Here is a 22,676-nt window from a genome sequence, read left to right on the forward strand (position 1 = left end):
TCCAAACAAACAGGTGGGGTGTATAGTTACATGTTAGCAGACTGCATGAGAGGACAGATGTATGTCTAGCCAAAGTGAAATCAATATTATATCACTATTGTCCTTATTTAGGGACCGCGCAATAGTCTACTTATACAGTAATGTGCTGAGGATGATGTTACTTCCATGTCTACCATGTCACAATGTTCCTATATATTCCTAGTGCATCTGGTCTGCAGTGTATCAGTGTAGGGAAGCTTTCTCACTGGCAACTTTCTGATCTCACGCTCCAGGATGTTTTTCTAGAGGCTAACTATAGGGCCTTCCTATTAGTCCATAAAGGGATCAAAAGAGATTCAATGTTTGTATGCCGTCTTCCTAATATATACTATACTATGATGTAATTTCTTACAGTCCTTGGTCCACAAATCTCCACCAGGCGGAGTGTACTTTATCCAGAGCCCCTTGCTTTCAAACCCAAGCCCCGCCCCTCCAGCAAGCGCACCCACCTTGTCCACCAGCAGCACAGTGCGCCAGGCAGCCAGAGCACAGGCGTGGGGGCTCACCGGGGAGCGGGCACGACACAGCGGCAGCGGCGCGGAGCGGCAGCGGCGCTACTTCTCCCAGAAAAGACGGTCGGTTCTCGGTGAGGGAGAACCCGTTTGAGACCCGAGAGGGCTCCAGGGGTACTGTTCATTTTGTCTGCTGTGGAAAGGAAACTCCTTCACGGCCACATTTAGGAGTACCGTACCCGGCGTTGGGGAAGAGGGGAGAGAGATGCAGTTCCAGTCCGACTCGGCGCGCCGCACAGTCCGCCGCCGAGGCTGGTGATGCCCGCTGAGCGGGGATCACCGCCCAACAGCAGCAGCAGCAGCAGCAGCGGCAGCAGCAGGAGGAGGAGGAGGAGGAGGAGGAGCAGGAGGAGGGGGTCAGGACAACAGGGCGTCGGGGGGCCGGTGATGAGGATGGTAAGGTCGGGATCATGGCAAACGGAACCGGTACTATTATGTTAAAATGCGTCGTGGTTGGAGACGGTGCAGTGGGGAAAACGTGTCTTCTGATGAGCTATGCCAATGACGCCTTTCCAGAGGAGTATGTGCCCACAGTCTTTGATCATTATGCAGGTAGGCACACAGTTTTCTCTGTTCTGTCTGTCATGAGCGTCTAATAATAACATCACGACATGCTGAACTGCTGCTTTTTCTGTGTTTGATCATGATTCCTCACATTTAGATCCAATGAGAGTGGATATAATGGTGCCTGAGTGAATTCCCTGCTTCCTCTGACACTCTTTCTCCAACTGCATTGGCTTGCATCTGTTGCTATAATCAAAACCACTTGTTTGCCTTCTCCATAGCAGAGAGGGGTTGGGGACTCTGATCCCCTCCCTCCCTCCCTCCCTCCCTTGCTGCTCCCCCTCCCCACTCTCTCCCACTCCCCTTCCTCCTCTCAACTGCTCTTTGTCATTTCCTTGCAGTGAGTGTCAACGTCGGTGGAAAGCAGTACTTGCTGGGACTGTACGACACAGCTGGCCAGGTATGGTTTATTTTTTACCTCTGGCTTGGTGCCAAGCATGTCAAGGACACACACTCATATACTCCCTCCCACTTGATCTCTATCTCGGTCTCCCCCTTGTGCTCCTGGGACCAATAACTATCTGACGATGCCTCCAACACGCCCACAGGCTTCATATTCAGGCCAGACGCTAAGCTGCAACAGGTGATGGCTTTCGCACATGGTTTTACTGCCAGAGTGTGGTGTGCCATGGACAGTGATGGTAGTGAAGGGGTTTCAATAGTTCTATTATGTGGAGAACAGGGCTCCTATGTCCAGTAGTGATGTCACAGGTTTGTTAATAGGGCTGCCTAATGCCTGGGCTTTTTCTTTACAATGTGCCATTCAGTGCGGAAGAGTTAAAACTGTTCTGAAAAATCTACATGCACTGGCCTGCACACACACACACACACACACACACACACACACACACACACACACACACACACACACACAATAATGTTTCCACTCAGCAGAAAACACAGTGTCAACACACAAAGACAGAGGAAGCCATGTGAACAGACACAGACAGAGTCATTTAGGGTGTCAGCACACAGTATGGCAGAAGTGTTATCAGAAGAGTGATTTGCCACCAGGACTTCCGGACTAAATATTAAGGGCTAAAACAGAAATGTTTACATAAGTAATCGATTAATCAATCCACGCCACAATTTTGGAATCAATTAGCTGTTGAAATAGAGAATTAAAGGAAAAGCTCATCCAAAAAAAGGAAATTAAGTCACCGTCTACTCACCCACATGCCGATGGAAAGGTGAGTGAAATTTCGTTGTCCACAAGATGTTTCTGGAGCTTCACAACAAGACAGCATCGCAGCATTCTCTTGAACAACTTAAATACATGGGACTTGTAAAAACAAGTTATAAAGATACATAAAATGGCTCGCTAAACCTTGTACGGTGTCTACTTTTTAAGGCTGAAATCTTCACTGTAGACTCAAACTGTTAGCTAATGAGCTCGACCACACATCAAGGATGTAGATAACGTGTTCTTCAACGAGTTGGTATCTTGAGGCTTCCTGGATAATGGCCAACGAGCTGTCAGGAGCCTTTTTATGCTTTTTCGGTTGTTCGATCTGCTTCAGTTGTTTAGGATAACACTATTTTGCTTTGAAGCTCCAGAAGTGTTTTGTGGATTACAAAACTTCACCTGCCTTTATATTGTCATGGGGGTGTGTACATAATGACTAAATTTCCTTTTTTGGGTGAATTGTTCCTTTTAATTGACAATACAAATGATAAACATTATTGTGCCTGTAGATTGGAGGGGTAGTCATTTTGGTATGTAAAGTGCACGAAACACATTACACAGTACACTTTTTTGACCACTTGAAGCAGCAATGTTTTTTACGAGTGGACTGTGATGTGTTTGTGTTGCGCATCAGCTCGGCTTCTGGGCCGTTCTGCTGATCGACAGTTGGCAGCGGTAAACAGTACTGGCAGCCATACATACACACTGCGCTTAGGTGAGAAACGATGAATATAAACACGGGTTTGTTTGTTTACAAGAAGCTCCCCAGAGCACCTTTAAGTGTTCGGACTCTGTCAGCTGAGCCAACAGTGGTGCACCCGTTCTCTGCCCCCCAGACCTTTAACCTCATGTCTTCCCAGCAACCTAAAACTGTACACATGTCAAATGCTGAATAGTTAACGCTTTTCCTCTGGGCCCAGTTTAACTGTGTGAAGTCACAATGAGTCAGAGCCTGAAATGCGATCCCTTCATCGGAAAGACACGAACAGTGAAAGGTCAGCCGGGGGATATTCAGCCGTTTCTCCGTTCTCTTCATTCATGAATGCTAAATGCACACGAGTCCAGGAATAGCAAATCACGGCCGCCCTCCCTCCTTACTTCCCAGCCGGCAAGCTACCTGTGGCTGCGTTATATTTTCTCCTCGAGAAAACAGATGGAAGAAGTGTTACTACTCGGTTGTAAAAAGAGGAACACAATCTTATTGTCTATTCTGGCGTGTTTGATAGGGTGTGTGTGTGTGTGTGTGTGTGTGTGTGTGTGTGTGTGTGTGTCAGAGGAGGGTTTTGCTTTTAGCTGATTCAGAGCGTCTCTGAAATGGAGAAGTTCTCCCAGATGTCTGCTGTGGGTTTGCTGCCGGCCACTGAGAGTAGAGTTACTGCTCTTCAAAACGCGCCCACCGCCCCCCGACTCTGCTGACCTCTTTATGTGGAGCACACGGCCAGCTGGTAATGTTTATAGCTTTAGCATCTGATCAAAGACCCGGCGCCCCGAAGAGAGAGGGAGCGGGAGAATGAAAGGAAGAGAGAAAGAGGAAGAAGGGGAGACAGATGGAGGGGGGGGGATTGCTTGAAGAAAGTGGATGAATTCAGTCCTCTCAGTTTCATTTTCTTTGCCCTTTCTCTGACTCACTCTTTAATTCAAAACTTCATCATCTCTGCCGCTGGCCTGTGCTACATGTGTTCTCCCTGTGATATTGATATTCCTGGCATGGCTGGCTCCCACAATGCTTCCCAGTCTGCAAGGGTATTCACTGAAGATACAAGCCGCTGTCGTGCCCTCTTCGGATGTGACTCCTTGCTGTCACGTCGGTGTGACATGTCGAGGCCTCATAATCACGGCTCAGCACTGAGCTCTGTCTGCTGTTGATATCACTTCCCCGCCTGCCTGTTGTCCGTCCCCCCCCCGGCTGTGGCCTGTTGAATTATTCCATATGGACGGTCTGCGAAGTCTGTTTTGCTGAATGTGTCGAGGAGAACAGAGGGGAAAGTCTTTACTTATTCATTCAATCTCCTGCTGCTCCTGCACTCAAGGAAGTCTAGCATCCCTGCCTGAAGGAGGAGCAGGAGGAAACAGGAAGTGGACGCTAAGTGCTGCGTTACCCCTGGAAACGCTTCAGGGAGAGGACCACAGGAACCCTGTGGGATCTGTGTCCTGCTGCCCTATTAACCCCATTTTGTTGTTAGACTATTAATATGCTCAGCCCGTCAGATGCTCTCACAGTCAACTGCACATCCTGTAATCTCTTTTGCCACCCCACTTCACCCATTATGACCCCTGCTGTCCTTGCTGTTTGGTACAGTCTGATGAGTCCTTTTTGACTCAGCAGCCCAAAGTGGCCCAGTGACCCACAGCCGTCCCAGCAGGAGTGGGAGGGTGGCAGGTGGAGATGGGGGGGGGGGGGGACTGGAAACGATTTAACACAGCTGGGAGCCTGTCACCACTCAGCAGGGATACTACAGACACGCCTCAGCTCACACTTTCAGCATATTCACTTAGAGTACCCATACTGTTGGGTAAAGGGTAACTCAAGTGTGTTTACAAGTCTCGGTGAGTACTACCGCATATATATGAATAAAGTAGTAAGAAGTCTATCGTGGCTCCAGAGAAAGCGGCATGTAATCTGATAAAGCTGCCTCCAGTGATGTCACTCAGTTGCTAAATTGCATTGTGGGTATAGCAGGCAGCAATTTTTGAAAAGTAAGAAGAATGCGGGAAATAAAAAAGGCGATATCTTTGGTACTGCTGTATCGATTTTGATCATTTGCTATTAAACTGTCCATAATGAAGTCCAACAGTGTTATAGGAATAGAATAGAATAGAGTAGACTTTTATTCATCCCACATCGGGGAAATTCACGTGTGACAGTAGCAGGTAGACAGACATACAATAAGTACAAGTACAGACATTAAACAAGTAGACTTAAAAATACTAAAAAATATTTAGGTAAGAGAAAGAAATATACAATATAGAAAGGACTATAAACCTACATTGCCTGTAATACGATGAGGCCACATCACAAGCTTGAGAGAATTTCATGTTTTTCTAAACAAATGCTGTGAAAAGGGCTGAAAAACACTTAGTTTCTCTATCTGTAATTACTGTCTAACTTGAGCCCTGAGTACATGCATTGGTTCCTCAAATAGGAATAATCTGTTGGAGACTATTTCCAGTTAACATTTGGTCCTCTAATGAGTGTCTCTAGACCCAGGATGTTTTATGTACAGTTGACTCAAAATAAACTGGTGTGTGTTCATGATGTTAATGAAGTGGCATGTTGACCAGTCTGAGGTGTGGGTCCTTGATGTGTTTTTAATAGTTTGTGGACAACAGTGGAGCTCTATCCAGAATGCATGTAATACTTATTTGTCAGATCAATTCATTGCTAGTTGAGCTGCCAGCTGAAGCTGAACTAACCTCTAGGGACATTGTAAGGGACTTGACAGCTCCTCTAGAGTCACAGAAGACATTAAACAGCTGTTTACATAGGCTGAGTAGTCTTTACAATGGACAGCAATCCACTATATGTATTTCTCAAATACATAAAATACAACTAATTAGTAATCATTTTAGGAAAGAGGCGAGGCAGTGTTAAAGGGATGTGCATAAAAAGAGATCCCTCATGAATGTTTTAATTCATGTTTGACCCTGCACAGTTTACGTGGCTCTGCCACTGACTGCCATTAAATGCAACATTAAACTGTCAGTTTTTTGAATGGAGTCTGGCAGGATGTTCTCATCATGCAGACATGAATGGACAGAGTGCATCAGCGCGCGAGCTATGATTAACGATCATTAATCATCATTAGAGGGCCAGTAAAAGTAGAAATGTGCATAAATAGCTTTTTGATTCCGGGGGTTAAATCCCGCTCTGCAAAATGAGCAGATTTGCAGATCACAGACAGAACTTTGTGAATAGACGTGTCTATGTCTGGGCTTGCGTTCCCGTCTGGCGGCCATGTTAGAGCAGGCATCTCTGACTCTGTTGACACAGCCAGTTTATAGAGCCCCCAAGGAGGCGATAGGAGTAGAAAAGCAGAAAGAAAAGAGGGAGCAGCAGAAGATGGGGGTGGGGGATGGATGAGGAATGACTCACTGATATCATAGCACTCATATGTCACTGAGTCGACAGAGCAGAGTCGCATAGCGAAGCTCACGCTCGAGCCAAATGAAGACGTCGAGTCTTGCCCTGATGGGAATGTATGGACATGTATGGAGAGATGTTGGTGTTAATAGATCACACACTCCAAGCCTTTCTTCCTTCCCTCCCTTTCCACTGATCATAATATTTACTGTACCCTCCCGACTACCTTGGAAAGACAGTTATGCAACTTCTCAGTGATGTACTCATGAACCGTTGAACTGAACTAATAAAACTGTATGACATACTTCTGCTGGAAACTTTCATCCGAAGCACCTTAATAGCATCATGAGTGTAAACATTTCTGCGCGGAGCGCCGATCAAACTTAAGATGGAGCTACGTGGGAGTGTACACACCGTCTGTGTCTGGCCTTACACGCTGCGAGAGGCTAGCGGGCATACTGTCTTTGGTAATGTGTCAGGGGTGTGCTGAGGAAACAGTGTGAGAGGCAGAGCTGGGTCTCAGAGAAGCTCAGGGCCTGTTTACAGTAAACTGCTGAGTGGCTTACACTGTGTTCTTTTCTGTCTGTGGCTCAACGGGGGAATGGCAGGATTCACTTGTGCAAGCAAAGGTCACGAGAACGGGGAGACACATAAACACACACAGTATACCTGATCCCATGTGACACATATAGTGTATCTATGGGCCAAGGGGTGCACAGAATGTGAATGCATACGCAATATGTGCAGTAACATGTACTTCCAAAGAAAGTAATATGAGCCAGATAATGTTATTATCAGACAGGAGTCGGCTCTATGTTGTTATACCAACAAGATACATTTGTTGATTGTTACAGATTTTGCCATGCTGTCCATACTAACCACCTTTTAGTATAACTATATATAACTATTTACTAGCTTTTTTTATTTGTTTAAATTTTGTACTCGGCAGAAAGAGCTGCCAAACATCCAATATCTTCAGTATCTGTAAAGCTATAGGCACAGTGGCATTTTAAGCTAAATGCTATTGTCAGCATGCTAAAATGCTCACAAGAACAATGCTAACATGCTGATGTGTATGAAAAAAGTAAAAGGTAAGTATGTTTACCATGTTCACTGACTTCACAGTAGTTAAAGGAGTGCTACGGAACAGTTTGTAGCAATTTACATGCATTAACCACTTTTTTATTGCCCATATGTGAGTGAAATGTGAAAACTGAGACTCTCCTCTCAGTCTCCTTTACAAGCCTTTGGCTGATTTGCTCAGTTCTATGTTTCTCAGTGACTCTCTCCACTCTGCTAACAGAAAACAAAAGTAGCTAATGACAGTTAAGAAACAGAGTCCGCAAACATAAACCACTAGCTTCCAGCCCAACACAGAAGCTCCACAGAGCCCCTTTAAGTAGCACTGAATACAAAGTACAGCTGAGGCTCATGGCAGTGTCATTAGTTTTGCCGGACTTTGGTTGTAAACCAAAGTACTGAACATAATGATCGCGCCAGAGGAAAAGCTACGGGGTCACTAAAGTTGTCCTGAGGGAAACATGAATGTTTAGGTACCGAATTTCATGGTAATCCATCAAAAATTTGTCGAGGCTAAAGATCAAATATGTAAATGTACAATCACAATTTATGATATATATATACACACACAAACACACACACACACACACACACACATATATAATGTAAACTTGTGTAATCTGTTGTGGCCTATTGCTTTGAGATTGATGCTCACAATTCATGGTACTCTTACACCGATATGAAAATGAGGTAATAATCCATATTTCCACAAAAAAGTCCTGCTCTACGGTTTGCAGCAGTACCCATAGTGTAACAACTACCCACTTCAGTCTTCATATGTCAAACGATGCAGCTAAGAATCTGTCATGTCTCGTAGTGTTAGTGAAGCGCGCTTATCATTTGTCTCAGCTTGCACGGAGCGCCAGATGGTTTGCATTCATAGCTGATTTATCACATCAGCAAAGTGTCAGGTAAGCTGTCAGTCACAGCGAAGTTACTTAAAAGGACTGTGATTGTCAAAACAGTCAGTCATCTCATGCGACAGTCCCCAGCCCTGTAAGAAGCTCAAAACTGCCACTAAAAATGATTTGGATTTCCTGCACGAGGCAGGTCTGTGAAAACCTGTGAAATATTCAACTCATTTGGCGGTCAGGGAATGAACAAATCATAATTTTCTGATTTATATCCATTTGATCCACTCCAGCAAAAGTGGAGTTGAGTCATCTGCAATACGAGCACAGGCGTGACGATTTGTATTTTCATCATCTACTCCAATCTAATATAAAGTCAGCATATATCTCAGATTCATTACACAGGCAACAAAGATGACACACTTGCCTCGCTGATGTACGGCTGTTTGGAGAATCCTCTGACATTCAGGTCATTTGCATAACCATTTCCCTTGATGCATTTGTGTGAGAGGGGCGGCAGTGTTATTGTATCGGACCGTGCCGTGCATGTTTGGCAGAGAATGAGACTTGCTGAAGGCATCAGAATGAAAAACTGTCGTGCCAGCGCTCGGTTGTCCCATTGCAACCGTCCCTGGCACAGTGGGACGTTGCATTCCAACAAGCTTTGATTTCAGTGATGTGGACAATCCATTTCCCGAAAAAAGTGAGTGAGATTGATTCAATGGGTCCAAGTTGGTCTGGTTGAGTCATATCTTGTTACTGGAGATCCATTGATCGCCTGCGTCTGTAAGCTTGCAGCAGAACACCCTCCCGATGTGTGCCCTCAGAAGAAGTGAGAAGAGACATGAATATTCATATGTGCGCAAGTCGGACACTCTGTCAAAAGGGTTTATCTTTGGAGGGCACAAGAGAGCGCTTGATCCGCCTCACAAAGGACAGTCTTGCATCTGTGAATCAGCCTTTTACAGCACACAAATATGTGAGATGGCAGCAGTGTCTGGTTTTCAGTGTCTTGTGGCAATGCCTTGTGCTCAGCTCGCGTCTACGGATGGCAAATGTAAAATGATCAAATTGTCTCAGTCAGAAAAGAACAACTCTCATGCTAACGTTATCTCCTTCACATACCCTCCTCTTTAAAGTTCTTGCCTAGGTAGTTGTGCACCATGTCTTTAATTCCAAGACTTTAATTCCTCAGATGTTAAGAAAGAGAAATGAATCATGTCTGCTCCTCGGTTCCTTTATCCCCCGCCATGCTGACCTCTTATCCTCCCCTGACCCTGAATGTTAACCAATACTGTCCCGTCTTCTTCCAGGAGGACTACGACCGCCTCAGGCCGTTGTCCTACCCTATGACTGATGTCTTCCTCATCTGCTTCTCGGTTGTAAACCCCGCCAGTTTCCAGAATGTGCGTGAAGAATGGGTGCCGGAGCTGCAGGAGTACGCACCCAGTGTCCCCTACCTGCTCATTGGCACCCAGGTAAGTGCTCTAACGCACTGGTCACGCCACAGGTCTTCTCCCTCAGCTCCGGATTGCTGCCTATACCCGATTTTTTTCATGTTCTAGAACACGATAACTGTTACATCTGTGCCTCTGCTGTTTTTTGACATTCACAACCTTTCAAAGCCTGAGCTGATGTTTTTCAAACCACAGCCATGTTGGGGCAATGGTTGAAGGTGGTGTCTGTACAGTTGTGACATCACAAACTAACAGACTTCGTGATGGTTCATTAAAGGCACAGTTTCTGAACATGGGCTACTGTTTGAATGTATCCGTTGATCAGGTGTTTGGGTACTTTCCACAGTGCTTATATATGTAATCAAGACATGAAAGTTTGACTTTCTACTATTTGGGACCTTATGGGACCATTCTGTTCTACTGACTGCTGTGAAAAGCATTTGATGGAAACAGCTTAATCACAGATACTGAGGCTCAGATGCCGAGACGTGCACTCAAGCATTGTCAGTATCCTACAAAAGCCATACACAACAACAAATCTTCAGAATAAGGCAGAGCAGAGCAAAGCTGATTGCTCAGGTTCACTGAGTTCATCATACAGGTCATGACAAATCACTTAAAGAATCCAATGAGACTGCGAATCAAACTGCGCCTGCTTTTGATCCTGCAAGACCAAACTGACATTGAGGAGAAAAGTGGCATACGTCACAATTCCCACATCTGTCTTAGATGTAATACAATATACATCTTGTTTTCCTGTGTTCTTTAATCCTAAACTGAAGACAGAGAAAAGCATTGTGAACTGGGAGGGCGCCAGAACTGTCACATCTAAAAGCACCGTGCACCACCGGTGATTTAAGGTGGCAATAGATGTCTGAAACAGGCCCAGTGGACAGTAAACAGCAATGAAAAAAACAAACAACTGTCCCGCTCCTGGGATTTAGTTTGGTTTATTTCTGTCATGAAAAACCTACAAACTTGTTCAAATATTCAGTAAGCAAGAATGAAAAAACTGTAACAAAAGCCCAAAAACAGTCCACAGTCGGAGGAAGTTGGACCATGATGGAGATTTTGGTGCTGTGTCTGTTTTCCTGACATCTGTCGCAGTGTAACAGCTGGTTTGTCCACTACAGTATGAACACTGTCCAAAATTCTTGTAGTCTGTCATTGCGATTCATTTATAAATGTAAACTGCAGTAATACTACTATTACTACTAAAACACCATTTTGGTGAGTAACATTAATTGATTTCTTTTGGCTACTAAGCCAGTTGAACAAGCTGTTAACAGTATTCTGACATATTATCACCTAGTGTTGGATAATATATTAACATATAAGTGTTGCATAAGTTTTAAAAGCTGCATTACAGTGAAGATGTGATGTAATTTTCCGAACTTACCAAACTTACAGTTGTTCTAATTCTGTCACCTGCCCTTGTATTTATGAAGATTTCAAAATGTTGAGATATATATCCTGTATCGCAATATTGTCTAAACATTTCACAACGCCCAGCCCTGTTACCATCTTACGAAGTTATTTTGGATAGTGTGTGAGCAAACAGTTATCTATTTATGCACACAGCAGAAAAGGAGAAACATCAGCAGTCATTTGCAGTCCTGTTTCATGTCAACTGTCTTTTTTGGCTCTGGTTTGGTCTCCACCATCTCCCATGAGAAAAACTTGACTTTGCCTCTTAAATGCTCAACTATGTTCTCCAGCTGGAGGCTTACTGTGTCTGTCTGTTGGTGTGTGTTGCCAAACATTGTCTGACATAAAGATGGTTCAGCAGATTTCTTCATTGGAAACAGCTGCCTGCTGTGGTTGGAAACAAGGTTGATAAGAGTGGTGAGACTAAACCTAAAGTGGTAAAGTTCTGAGCCATGAAACCAAAAGCTGATTGATGCTAAAATGAAAGATAGAGCTGATGGGTACTACAGAGTCTAGTGATGATTTTCTCCTTTTCAAATTACACATAGCCTTTGCAAAGGAAAGAGTTGGTTTAATCAAACAAATACAGTAAAGTACTACAGTAAAACAGATCATGGGAATGCAGGCTGATCTGGCACATTGGGGGTTAAAAGGTCTGTGCTGGTGCTGCAGTCCTCCCTGCGTTAAAGTTCATCCATGAATCAGAAATTTCTAAACCAGCAATTAGCTTACGCAAGGACTGCAAAAGCTGAGCCAATGTCTTGTGATCCTTAATAGAGGCATCACTAAACTCATCTACATGTTAAGAGATGACACTAATCCTAAGTGTTAGCTTCTTTCTTAAGCCTTTAAAACCCTCTGCCAATACCATATCGCCTCTTAAAAATGAGCGCTGACTTGTGGGTGATTTTTGGTCTGTGTTCCCTGGCAACCAAATGCCAGTGCAGCCAGGGCCCAGCGGTGATGAGGAGGATGGAGTGGGTGTCTGATTTATCTCGTGTCAGCTGATGTTTGCTGCCCTTTTATCAGTTCCTGTCATAACTCACTGGCTTCTCGTCGGCTGGATGCTGATACGTACGCATGAGCTTCATAACAGTGAGCCACGCAGCTACAAATCACACTAATCAGGGGAAAAAAAAAACGGTTAATGAAGGTTGCTCCCCGGTGAGATTGTGCAGGTGGATGCATTTATCGTAATTGGTTATTACCGAGCTGAGGATGAGTTGTGTGTGCTGAGCATTGCAATGAATGCATAAAGAGTGAGGAACCTTGTGGCTGGCTGTGAAATCGCTTTGCACAAGAGCAGGAAGTGTGGGCCAACGGGGCTTTGTTTCAAAATGAGAAAACAGTTACATACACTCGAGCTCTCGTAGCTATGTTTAGAAGCATGGAGATGCTGTACGTGTAGTAACGCCTCACACGACGTTCACAAATCAGACAAGTCGATAAGGAACTCCTAACATGCATTAATATTAATATACATACTATAATGGTGATATTGATGTGGATTTAGCTGAGAGGAAGTGTTCCTTATCTCTTTCAGATTGACCTTCGTGATGACCCCAAGACTATTGCCAAACTGAACGATATGAAGGAGAAGCCCATCGCCACCGAGCAGGGACAGAAACTAGCGAAGGAGGTTTGTATGTTTGTCGTGTGTGGACGAGTGAAGCAATACATATACGGTGAAAGAGAGTTCACGTTCCCTGATGTAGAAGTTAGCCATCAGGTCCAGTTAGATTCCTGTGTGTTGATCTGACCCAGGAATGTCTGTCTCTGTAGGAATTTAATTTCTTCAGTGAAATGCCTGGAATCGGACCTCTGTACATTCTTTGTCTCGAAAATGAATCCAGGAATACATTCTGGGTCAGCACGAATGTCCAGAGGAGTTCAAGGGTGTAGGAAGTAGATACCAAATGTGGTCTGTGATTAATCGCTCCTGTCAGCCAGAAACCAAGAATAAACGTCAAACTGGTCAAACATTACAGTCTTGGCTTGTTTGAAAGTGGACATCCATGCATTTTTGGCAACATGGGAGTCATGAAGTTCTTCTGAGGCCACAAGGGAGCGTGATGAATTTCAAAATTTTTGAAAATCACTTAAATTGCAGCTATTTCCTCCACTGTGAGGATTATTTTACCTTGGACATTATTACATATAACTCTTCTGTAACTGTCTTCGAAGCCAAGATTAGGCAAACTGCATCTGGTTGTTGCATTTCATCATAATTTTTACTCACATATCACATATGTGGAGCAATATAATGCTATTGTGGATACATTTACATTTTCAAGATTACATTATCATTCCCCTATATTTAAGTCCCCAATGGGCTTACATAGAATGGAACAGGATTTTTATAGATTTGCCACATTTGATTTTTGAAATGTGACTAGCCCCAGTTTGTGCCTAACGGTAATACATTTAGTATTACCGTTAGATTTGTGTCACAGGGCCAGTCTGACTTTATGAAGAATGAATACCTGTATGTAATAAAGCTTAGCGTTGTTCTGACAATTTGTACTGAACACTCAAACTCTTCTAACAATCTGGATGAAAAAATGCACAGATAAATACATTTTAAATGAACGGTTCAACATTGTAGGAAATGTGTGTCATACTTTATTGCTGAGAGTCAGATGAAAAACTATGTAAAAATATCTGCAAACAAGCAGTTAGCTTAGCTTAGCACAAAGGCTGAAGCTCCTGCAAAGCTCTTGATTGAACACATTATAATGTATTTGTTTAATCTATACCAAAAACCCAAGTGTAAAATTGCGCAAGACTATTTTCTCGCCCAAGAAGTCATTGGGCCAGTTTCCATTCTTATGCTAAGCTAAGCTAAACTACTGCTGCTGGTAGCTCAAAGTCTCATTTTCCCACAAACTTTTAGCTATTTTTTAAATGCTCTCAAGTTTGCCTCATGTATTTATTATTCGTGCAGGTGGAAATATGTACACATTGTTTTGATGTAAAATAATAGTGAGTGACATCAAAATACAGGACAAATTTAGGAGATGTTTGTCTGGACAGGAAACATAATTACAATTTCAGAAACAGATTTTAAAAAATGTATCGTGCATCATCAGATGGTATGATGATGAGGATGGCCTGTGTCTATACTCATCTATATTCAGTGTATGACTTTCTTTTTTTTATAAAGAGCAAGTCTTTGAGGATTCAGAGTGGCAGTAAGTGTTGTCAGAAGACCCTGAAGCTTGGCTCTGTGACTTGAATGTAAGGAGAATATATGACAGGCACAACTGGGGCTTAAATGTGACATTACTGGGTTAGACACACGAGGGAGGCGAAAGATGTAATATTGTTGAGTCTAGATATTCATGTTGGAGGACATTGTATTAAAGATGTTCGTATGAAACAAAAAATGTGATCAATAAGGGCATCAAGTCTATGATGGTGATCACGCTAATCAATTAAGACTAAAACCAATTAGATAGTATTCCTACAGAGACAGTGAAGCCGGTCCACTCAGAAAGACAGTTTCTCCACAGAGCAGCAGCACTGAAGGTATTTTTAGCTGCCAGTTAGCCAAAGACCATGTCAGTCAGATGTTCAGAAAGTGTCAGTCATGGAGATGTTCATTATGGCTTCATAGCTGTAACGTGAAGGTTATGGTGATGACAGGCAGTTAGTTCAGACATGAGATCACCATGAAGAATTGTCAACACGTTTGCCATCTCATGACCTTATCATGTAAAATGAGGTGCAGGCCTGAAGGGGCTACAGGCTACAGGCATGGCCGCCTCACAAGCGGTTGGGTCGACTACAAAATGTTAACAACAGCACATTTTTCTGCGGTTGAAATGGCTACGCCAAAACAGTGATCGCCCCTGTATTAGCTCTGCTCACTGCTCACCATTATCAGCTAAAGTTACCCCATAATATCAACCATAGCCAAAGCAAATAATATATTATTACACTGCTCTCCTTACACAATCATGGCATTAGGTTACAGACTCACACTCAGAAACTGGCAGTTGTGCTGCCTGAGCCGGAGCTTCTTTTGTTTTTGCTTCTTTTGGAGAAAAGTGCTGTATGCTGTGAATCTGATGTCATAATGTCATCTCAACAAGCTTCGTTTAAATAATCTAAAGTCATTTTGACTGTTAAATATGCCGTCCTAAAGAAAACAGAGACACAATTCAGTAGCTTTTTACAGGGTGTTTGAGACTATTTCTTGGCAGGATGGCTTTATCGTTTTTTCCAGCAAACTTTAGATACCCCTCCGTATGAGGAAAGCTCATGGGAGTTGTTGTCTTCATTGTTAAACAGCCACCATTGTCGATGAAAAATGACATGACGTAATGTATTGCAGTTTTCTTACATTGAGTCACGTTCACCGACTTTCTTGCTCACTTTCGTATCATCTGATGATTCCTGCAAGTCATAGCGACAGGCGACCAAATAAATCACACCGTTGAACATCATCACTATCATGTTGGGGTTTTTTTGACTGATGGTCCCGCCGTTCTTTTCTTCTCATCAGATCGGTGCATGTTGCTATGTGGAATGTTCAGCTTTGACCCAGAAGGGCCTGAAGACGGTGTTCGACGAGGCCATCATCGCAATCTTGGCTCCCAAGAAAAAGAAAGGCGCTCTGAAGAGAAGACTGGGACCCCGCTGCATCAACTGCTGTCTGATCACGTGATACGTAAACCTGCAGATCATTCAGCAACCAACCATAAACCAAACCTGGACTGTAGGCAAAAGACAAGAAGAGAGGACTGAAACGGACAAAAGTCAAGAGCTACTTTTAAGCTGCAGGGCTCTTGAAAGGCCATAACTCTCTCCTGCTGTCTGACACGAGTTGAGGATCAGTTTACTACCAAAGGAGCACAAAACCCAAGTCAGTCTCTTCTTCAAAAGACCTTTTTTGCCTCCAAAGTACCTTCTTTTATAACCATTTTTAATCATGTTTCCTGTACAAAATTGTTGTAAGCTGTCATACAGAAAAAAAATGACATAACAGTTTTCGGAGAAATGATACATTTTAAAGAATTCATAATACTTCTATGGTTTAGAAAGCTTGATTATTGATTTGTGAATCTCTCATTATAAGAGCAGATGCCCAAATCAGGAGAGAGAGCCTGCAGCTGATGAATAATGAGAGGCTGACTTACACTGTGACAGTGGCCGGGATACAGGTTTTTTTTGTTTTTTTTCATTTAAAAACCTGTGCTACAAAGACTCAGTTGGCCCACCGAGTCTGTCTACAATTATTTGTCAGTTGAGGATCTGCTGATGATGAAATGTGGTTCGTTCAACACTTTTTGGACCTTGGACTGTATCATTTTAAAGTTTTAGAGTCTTGTTTTTGCCTTATGAAAACCCCATTATTTTATAGTGTGGCATGCCAAAACATACTGTAAGTTAGGACCGGGGTGGAGGTCTTCATCAGGAACTGAAGAGGTCTATTATCCATTTAAAAAAATGTATATTATCCAGAGTTTATCATTCTATATCTCTAAAAGAGAGATGATCTAGTCTGTGCAAATATTATTTTGTCAACCGATAGCTTACGTTTTTTCCTTTTTGATTTTGTTATCCTGCAATAATGTGTTATCCTTTTATCACCTTTAAGAAGGTTTAGAAGAGAGAAGAAGAGGGATCTCATTTTAGAAATGAAACTCTGATTCATATCCTACATCCAAAGAATCATATGCACACTTTCATCAAATTCAGGTGGCTAAGGTGACCCAATACTGTATAATGTACTGTCTAATGCACAACATGAAGCACACACGGCGCCACTTCATTTCCCAGCACTACAAAGCACATTCCTCTGCTTTTAAAAAAACGCTGTCCCTCCCCCAGAAAAGGCTGATTGAAGCACAGAAGATGCACACTGTCCCATCAGGCACAAGCATGAGCACAGCACACCATTTTACCGGCACAATCATAGTGAATGGCTGCCATTTGCACCAGCTGTTCATGAGTTCACACTTGGCTACAGCACCTTTACGCTAGTTCTTTTGTTTATATTAGTTGTTTATAAGCAGCTACACATCTGCCAGACGTAGCCGTTAGCTTAAAGTGAACCAGCTCGTAGAGATAATGTTAGCTAAGACAGCAAAGCTATTAAGCTAATACACTATGTTTAACCGTTTTGCAAAGAAAAAGATTTGAATTCCAAAATGTTAAAGCTAATTGTGAACTGACAAGCTAAATGACATGGTTTTTTTTAGCATATTAAGGTAAATTCCAAGTCATTCTTCCACAGTCTCTGACAAACATATCTCCCCCCTGTACGCATGTATAAATAAAGCTGCATTGAGCATGAGCACTTAAGTTTAAAAGGGCTCCATGGAACTTCTGTGTCCTGTTGGAAAATGATATTTTTAGCTGTTTTTAGCTTTTTTGCTGTTATTTTTTTAGCTCTTTAACTCTGTTTCTAAACTAACATTAGCTGCTGTTGCTCTCTGCTGGTGAAGCATAGAGAGGTGCTTGAGGACGTGCATAAAGTCACATCCTTTGGACTGTCATGGAGAATCTAACCAGAGTCCTTCACAAAGAAATCTCCAGTCCAGCAGCTTTAAACAACAACTTATTTTTGGCATAATTTTGCAGGCCTTCATGCTAGAATGACTTTGTTACAACCTGATTTAGTTAAATCCTTTTCCAACTAGTGGTCTCTAAGAGCTTAGGAAAGACTTTATGCGCACACATAGCAATGGATTTATGAATAGCTGGTGCAACCAAGTATGAACCCTTGAATCCAGTTTCAAAATTCTAAGAATATAATTACCATGTTCGATGTGATAAGGTCTTCACCGGACAGCTGTGAAGGGTTGTATATAATGTGGAGACAACATTATAGTTTGATCTCAAACAATGTACCGATCCTGTTTTAATATAAATATGCATTGATCCATGTAACATAGTCAACTTCTGCAACACTTCAAACTGAAATTGAGAAAACATGTGAAGTTCGCCAGTACTTAAGAGTGTCGTTTAAATACTTATGAGCCACCAAAACAACTGTATGCAACAAAGGTTTGAAGCCCACCTCTGTAATACTGTGGGTAGTAACTTGAGATTGTGACTGAACTTTATCTTGCAAGCCAAACATCCGATATCTTTTTGTTTTCATGCATTTCTTATTGGCTTTTTTTTCTTCTGAAGATATTAATCAAAGGTGCCAACTCTTGCTAAATGACTACGGTTCGTTTCTATGGCCAGAGTCAGATATGATGATTGATTAAAGCTTTAATGTAAATGGTGCTCCTCCCTTCTGTCCCAGCCTGCGTTGTATAAAGTGTGTTTGTGTTTGAGCAGCAGGGTGGATTGCAGGGTGAACGGTCCTCCTCTCGCTCAGACAGTTTTGCTTGCTTAACGTTGTGTGAAGGTCCAGCCTCAGGATCCAGGACCTAAGTGCCGCAGCCACCAATGCATTCTCCCATTGATGCTCCTCTCTTCTCAATAAATGTGTTTACTGTGTTAATAAGCCGGCTTGGAGGGTTTAACTTGGGGAGGTGCGCTTTGAAACGCATTTGTGAAATTAACTTTTCAGCAGCGTTTATTCCTGGAACAAAGGGCTTTCATGTGCATTACGGGCCGCACGTCACCGGGCTGACTTTGATAAGCGGGTCAACGGAATCAAACTGTGAGGTATATTTGAATGAATACACTCAAATCCTTTGATTTCAATTACGACTGCTTAGAAAGTGTCCTTTCTCTTTATAACCTCCTACAACATTTCATGATTTTACTCTTTATGCCATGACTCAGTGTATTTAATGATGAGTTGTGTTGAACTCTGAAGCATGAGCGCCACTTGCTGACCACTTTTTTGCATACAATATCTGTCACCGTTCTGCTTTTACTCAAGACTCTACCACAGAATGTCACCAGAGCAACCGCCAGCTGCTGCTAACCAAAGCCGCTGTTAGCGATGTAGTTCAGTTGTTCAGTACATGTCAATAATGAGAGCTCAGCGCACAAGCATAGTGTTTGTGTTTACACTACTGGCACAGGATCTTTGGACCGCAAAGGGCCAGGGCTGGCTGGTCAGCATGCTAAACCTGCTTTGCGACACATTAAATAGATGTCATTACATCAAAACTGCTAGTTCTTCACAATCTGGTGTTAATTTGGGTTAATTTTTCAGAGTTTTCAACCAAAATTTTTAAATTTGACATATTGCACCTTTAATGAAACATCTCCAAATAAGCCATTTTGTCTTGGTATGAGTTACACCCCCATACTGGACAAACTAACTTAGCCACCTAGCCAACATCTGGAAAGGATAACTCGAAAAGAGAACAATAGCACAATTCAAGGTAGCAATTTTATTTTTTAAAGGTTTTATTGCCTTGTACATTCTGACTTCTGTCAATAAATATCAACGGTGAAATACAGACAAACCTGGCAACACACAGTATCAAATAGCATGAGATCAGAACCTCTCATTTCCCCAGAGCCAGGGAAAAAAACTCAGCCCGGATCTTGGGATCTTCTAGGTAAAGTCCACTAATGGAACTTGTTACAGTCTTGGCGTTCATCTTCTGCACACCTCTCATCACCATGCACATGTGGCTGAAATTCAAAGAGACAGCAGCAGCAAAGGTCAAAAGCACATCAGTTGCACAGAAGTCAGTGTAAAAATCTGATCATGAGGAGACTGTAGATTATGAGACTATATCCTCCCCTATTCAGACATTTTGTTTTTTTTTATCCAAATTTTCCAGAGTCATCCTTGTAATAACTTTATAATTTGATGTCCATAGTATCACAAAACAGTAAAACCACCTATGTTGGATCAAAGCAGATGCATAAGACAAAGAGTTAAAACTCACACAGCTTCAATCACCACTGCCACTCCAGCAGGCTGCAACGCCTCCTCGATGGCTTTTGCTATCTGTTTGGTGAGACGCTCTTGAACTGTGGAGGGGGAGGAAAAAAAAGAACACACTGACTGTAACACAGAAAAAAAGACAGGAAGGATCGAGGAAATGAAAGACTGGAATCAGACATATTTTACCTTGAAGCCTCCTGCTGAATATCTCAACAATCCTGTAGAGACAGTAGAAAAAAAAAGTGGGTTTTTTTTGTTTTTTTTTTGCTTTTGCTTTTGCTTTGTTCTCTGTGTGTGTGTGTGTGTGTGTGTGTGTGTGTGTGTGTGTGTGTGTGTGTGTGTGTGTGTGTGTCAGGCTATTGTTAACACTTACCTCGCAAGCTTGCTCAAACCCACAACTTTCTTGTTTGGAAGGTATGCAATGTGAGCCTGACACAGTGGAACCAAAGACACGATGAGAATGAGGAGAATCACAAGAATAACGAGTCTCCCAGGAATCTGAATAGCTCTGTCGTCAAGTTACCTTGCCAAAGAAGGGCACCAGGTGATGCTCGCAAAGAGAGAACAAGTCGATGTCCTTGACAACCACCACCTCTTCGTGGTTCTCATCAAAGATGGCATCGTTCAAGATATCTGCGGAGGTGAAATGCCAGTCATGCATTCTTTCTCAATCAAATGTGGCTTCTTTGGATTCAATTCAACAAAAGGAGAACAAGCCTTAAGATTGGAGTGTTTCTTATATTGGATGAGTCTTTCGTAAATTTATTTTTACAAAAAAAAATAATAATAATAATAATAATCGCACATAATCGTTAAAGATTCATAGCGATGAGGCCTGGAGTATTTGCCACTATTGCACGAGTCATGTAACATGTTGATCCTCCACCTGTACTCACCATGGATGGTCTCCTTGTAGCCCTTTGTGAGGAACTTCATGGCTTTAGCTGCGCGTAACGGTGTGCGTAAAAGGCCCTCGCGCTCTGTGTTCTCTCCAAGCTCGCTCAGTATGGTGCGGTACGCGTTCTCTATGCAAACCAACTCGATCGAGTCAGCACCTTTCTTTGGGTCGTTCTCCTCTTTGCACGAGTGTTTAGACTCTGTGCACTTGCTCGCCTTAGTCACCGTGGGCTCTTTTCCGTTCATCGCTGAGGCGCAGTGACACTCCATTCTTGCTCTTCAGGTTGATTTCGATGAAAGTCGCTGCAGGACTGGGCTTGTGGTGAGCTGTTTGTCGCCCCGACAAAGAGAAATCCCATGTTTTTAAAGGCTGGGGTAAAGCCCCACGGGCGATGCTGGAACTCACGGCGTAAGCACGAGTTTTCAGGAGAAAATGACGATTCCCGTGTCAGCCGGATCTAATCTGGAACAGTGTAATCGCTTCAGATTTTTGTCCGGTTCCCGATTTGCCCATACAAATAGGGGAGAGAGACAGAGTTGGAAGACAGGAGTTTGGCGTGTGTTATAGTGCGTCATTTTCCTCTGGACATCACTGATGAAGACATTGGTGGCCGTTTGGTTTACATTTCTGACTACTGCGTAAATTGCGCATGAAAGTTGTAGTGTTGGTTGTGTAACAGCCCGCCACACTGTAGCTGCCCTCTTCACCGTGACGTGAGACTGTCATAGTCTTACGACTGATCTAAGATTATAGCAATGACCCTTTAATTTACTAAATGAGGCACCTGATCATCATGAAGAGGGATCCACAGCTGATGCGCACATCAACTGACCCCGTGACATCAGTGTAAATAATTTAGGGTCCCATGATCCGAGTTAAGATCACCTAGGACCATGACTGGAGATGAAACTGCAGCCACCCTCCCTCCAATGACGCTACAAAGCCATCCATAGGACACTGACATCAGTCAGGATTCGGGGTGCTGAGAGGTCAGCCTGTGTAATGAAGTCATAGTAAATAGTGTGCAGCATTCAAGTTTTATGGATTCATTTGAATGGACACCAGCATACAACAACATAGGTCAAAGCACTCCCTTATGATTCCGTTATGAAATCTCCCACTTTTGTGAGTTGTTGAGTTGAAGAGAAACTTGAACCTTGTGAGAAGCTGTCTATGATGAACTCTTAATCATTCGATCCTTTCTTGTGAATTAGGCAAATCTTATACTCAAAGTCCAGTACAGATATTTTATAGATGGAGGAGCTTAAAGAACGTAGATCTGCCTGTTTGTTACTGTTAACAGAGATTCCAGTCTATAATGTAGTTTACACGCTCGACTGCTCACAGATTTTCAAAATCTATAGAAACAGATTTCTTTTTGCAAATTTGTTTTCTTTTTCTACTGAATAAAATTTACACAGATGGGGAAAAAAGCTTTTTACCTGCTTCTTTAAAAGTTTTTCTATTGTGAGGTTTGTTTTGGTATCATCAGTTGCTATAAACATCTACGCAAATAAATTGGGAACATCATGTAAAAAATTATCTCCACAATGCATTGATGCTGTCACCATGGTATGTTGTCTGTGTGGTGTTAATTGTGACTGTCATCAGACAAACTGTAAACTCGTGAGAGACGCGGGGATTGAGATGGAATGTTAAATTAAACTGCTCTGGGAGTCTTTCATTCAGCTTCTTTCCTCCAGGCTGTTGTCATGTGCCTTGCTCCAGTGACTTTCCTGCAGCTCACAACCGAGAGTCATGATCT

At 42.8% G+C, this 22,676-nt stretch overlaps 2 protein-coding genes across 2 annotated transcripts; one reads left to right on the forward strand and one right to left on the reverse strand.

The window, feature by feature from the left end:
* The first annotated feature begins 487 nt into the window (after window positions 1-487).
* Window positions 488-18,668, forward strand: LOC119033709 (rho-related GTP-binding protein RhoQ). The gene is made up of 5 exons (XM_037124133.1): window positions 488-1,103; window positions 1,457-1,515; window positions 9,627-9,791; window positions 12,742-12,837; window positions 15,706-18,668. The coding sequence occupies exons 1-5, from the start codon at window positions 962-964 to the stop codon at window positions 15,865-15,867; spliced, it is 624 nt and encodes a 207-aa protein (XP_036980028.1). The 5' UTR covers window positions 488-961; the 3' UTR covers window positions 15,868-18,668.
* Window positions 18,669-19,040: 372 nt separating this feature from the next.
* On the reverse strand, window positions 19,041-22,311 carry LOC119033759 (GTP cyclohydrolase 1-like). The gene is made up of 6 exons (XM_037124244.1): window positions 20,910-22,311; window positions 20,537-20,646; window positions 20,387-20,442; window positions 20,200-20,231; window positions 20,015-20,099; window positions 19,041-19,754 (listed from the first exon to the last, which is right to left on the reverse strand). Exons 1-6 carry the CDS (start codon window positions 21,178-21,180, stop codon window positions 19,625-19,627), a joined length of 684 nt encoding a protein of 227 aa, XP_036980139.1. The 5' UTR covers window positions 21,181-22,311; the 3' UTR covers window positions 19,041-19,624.
* Window positions 22,312-22,676: the final 365 nt, after the last annotated feature.

Source organism: Acanthopagrus latus, chromosome 15 (genome assembly GCF_904848185.1).
Source record: "Acanthopagrus latus isolate v.2019 chromosome 15, fAcaLat1.1, whole genome shotgun sequence".
NCBI lineage: Eukaryota > Metazoa > Chordata > Actinopteri > Spariformes > Sparidae > Acanthopagrus > Acanthopagrus latus.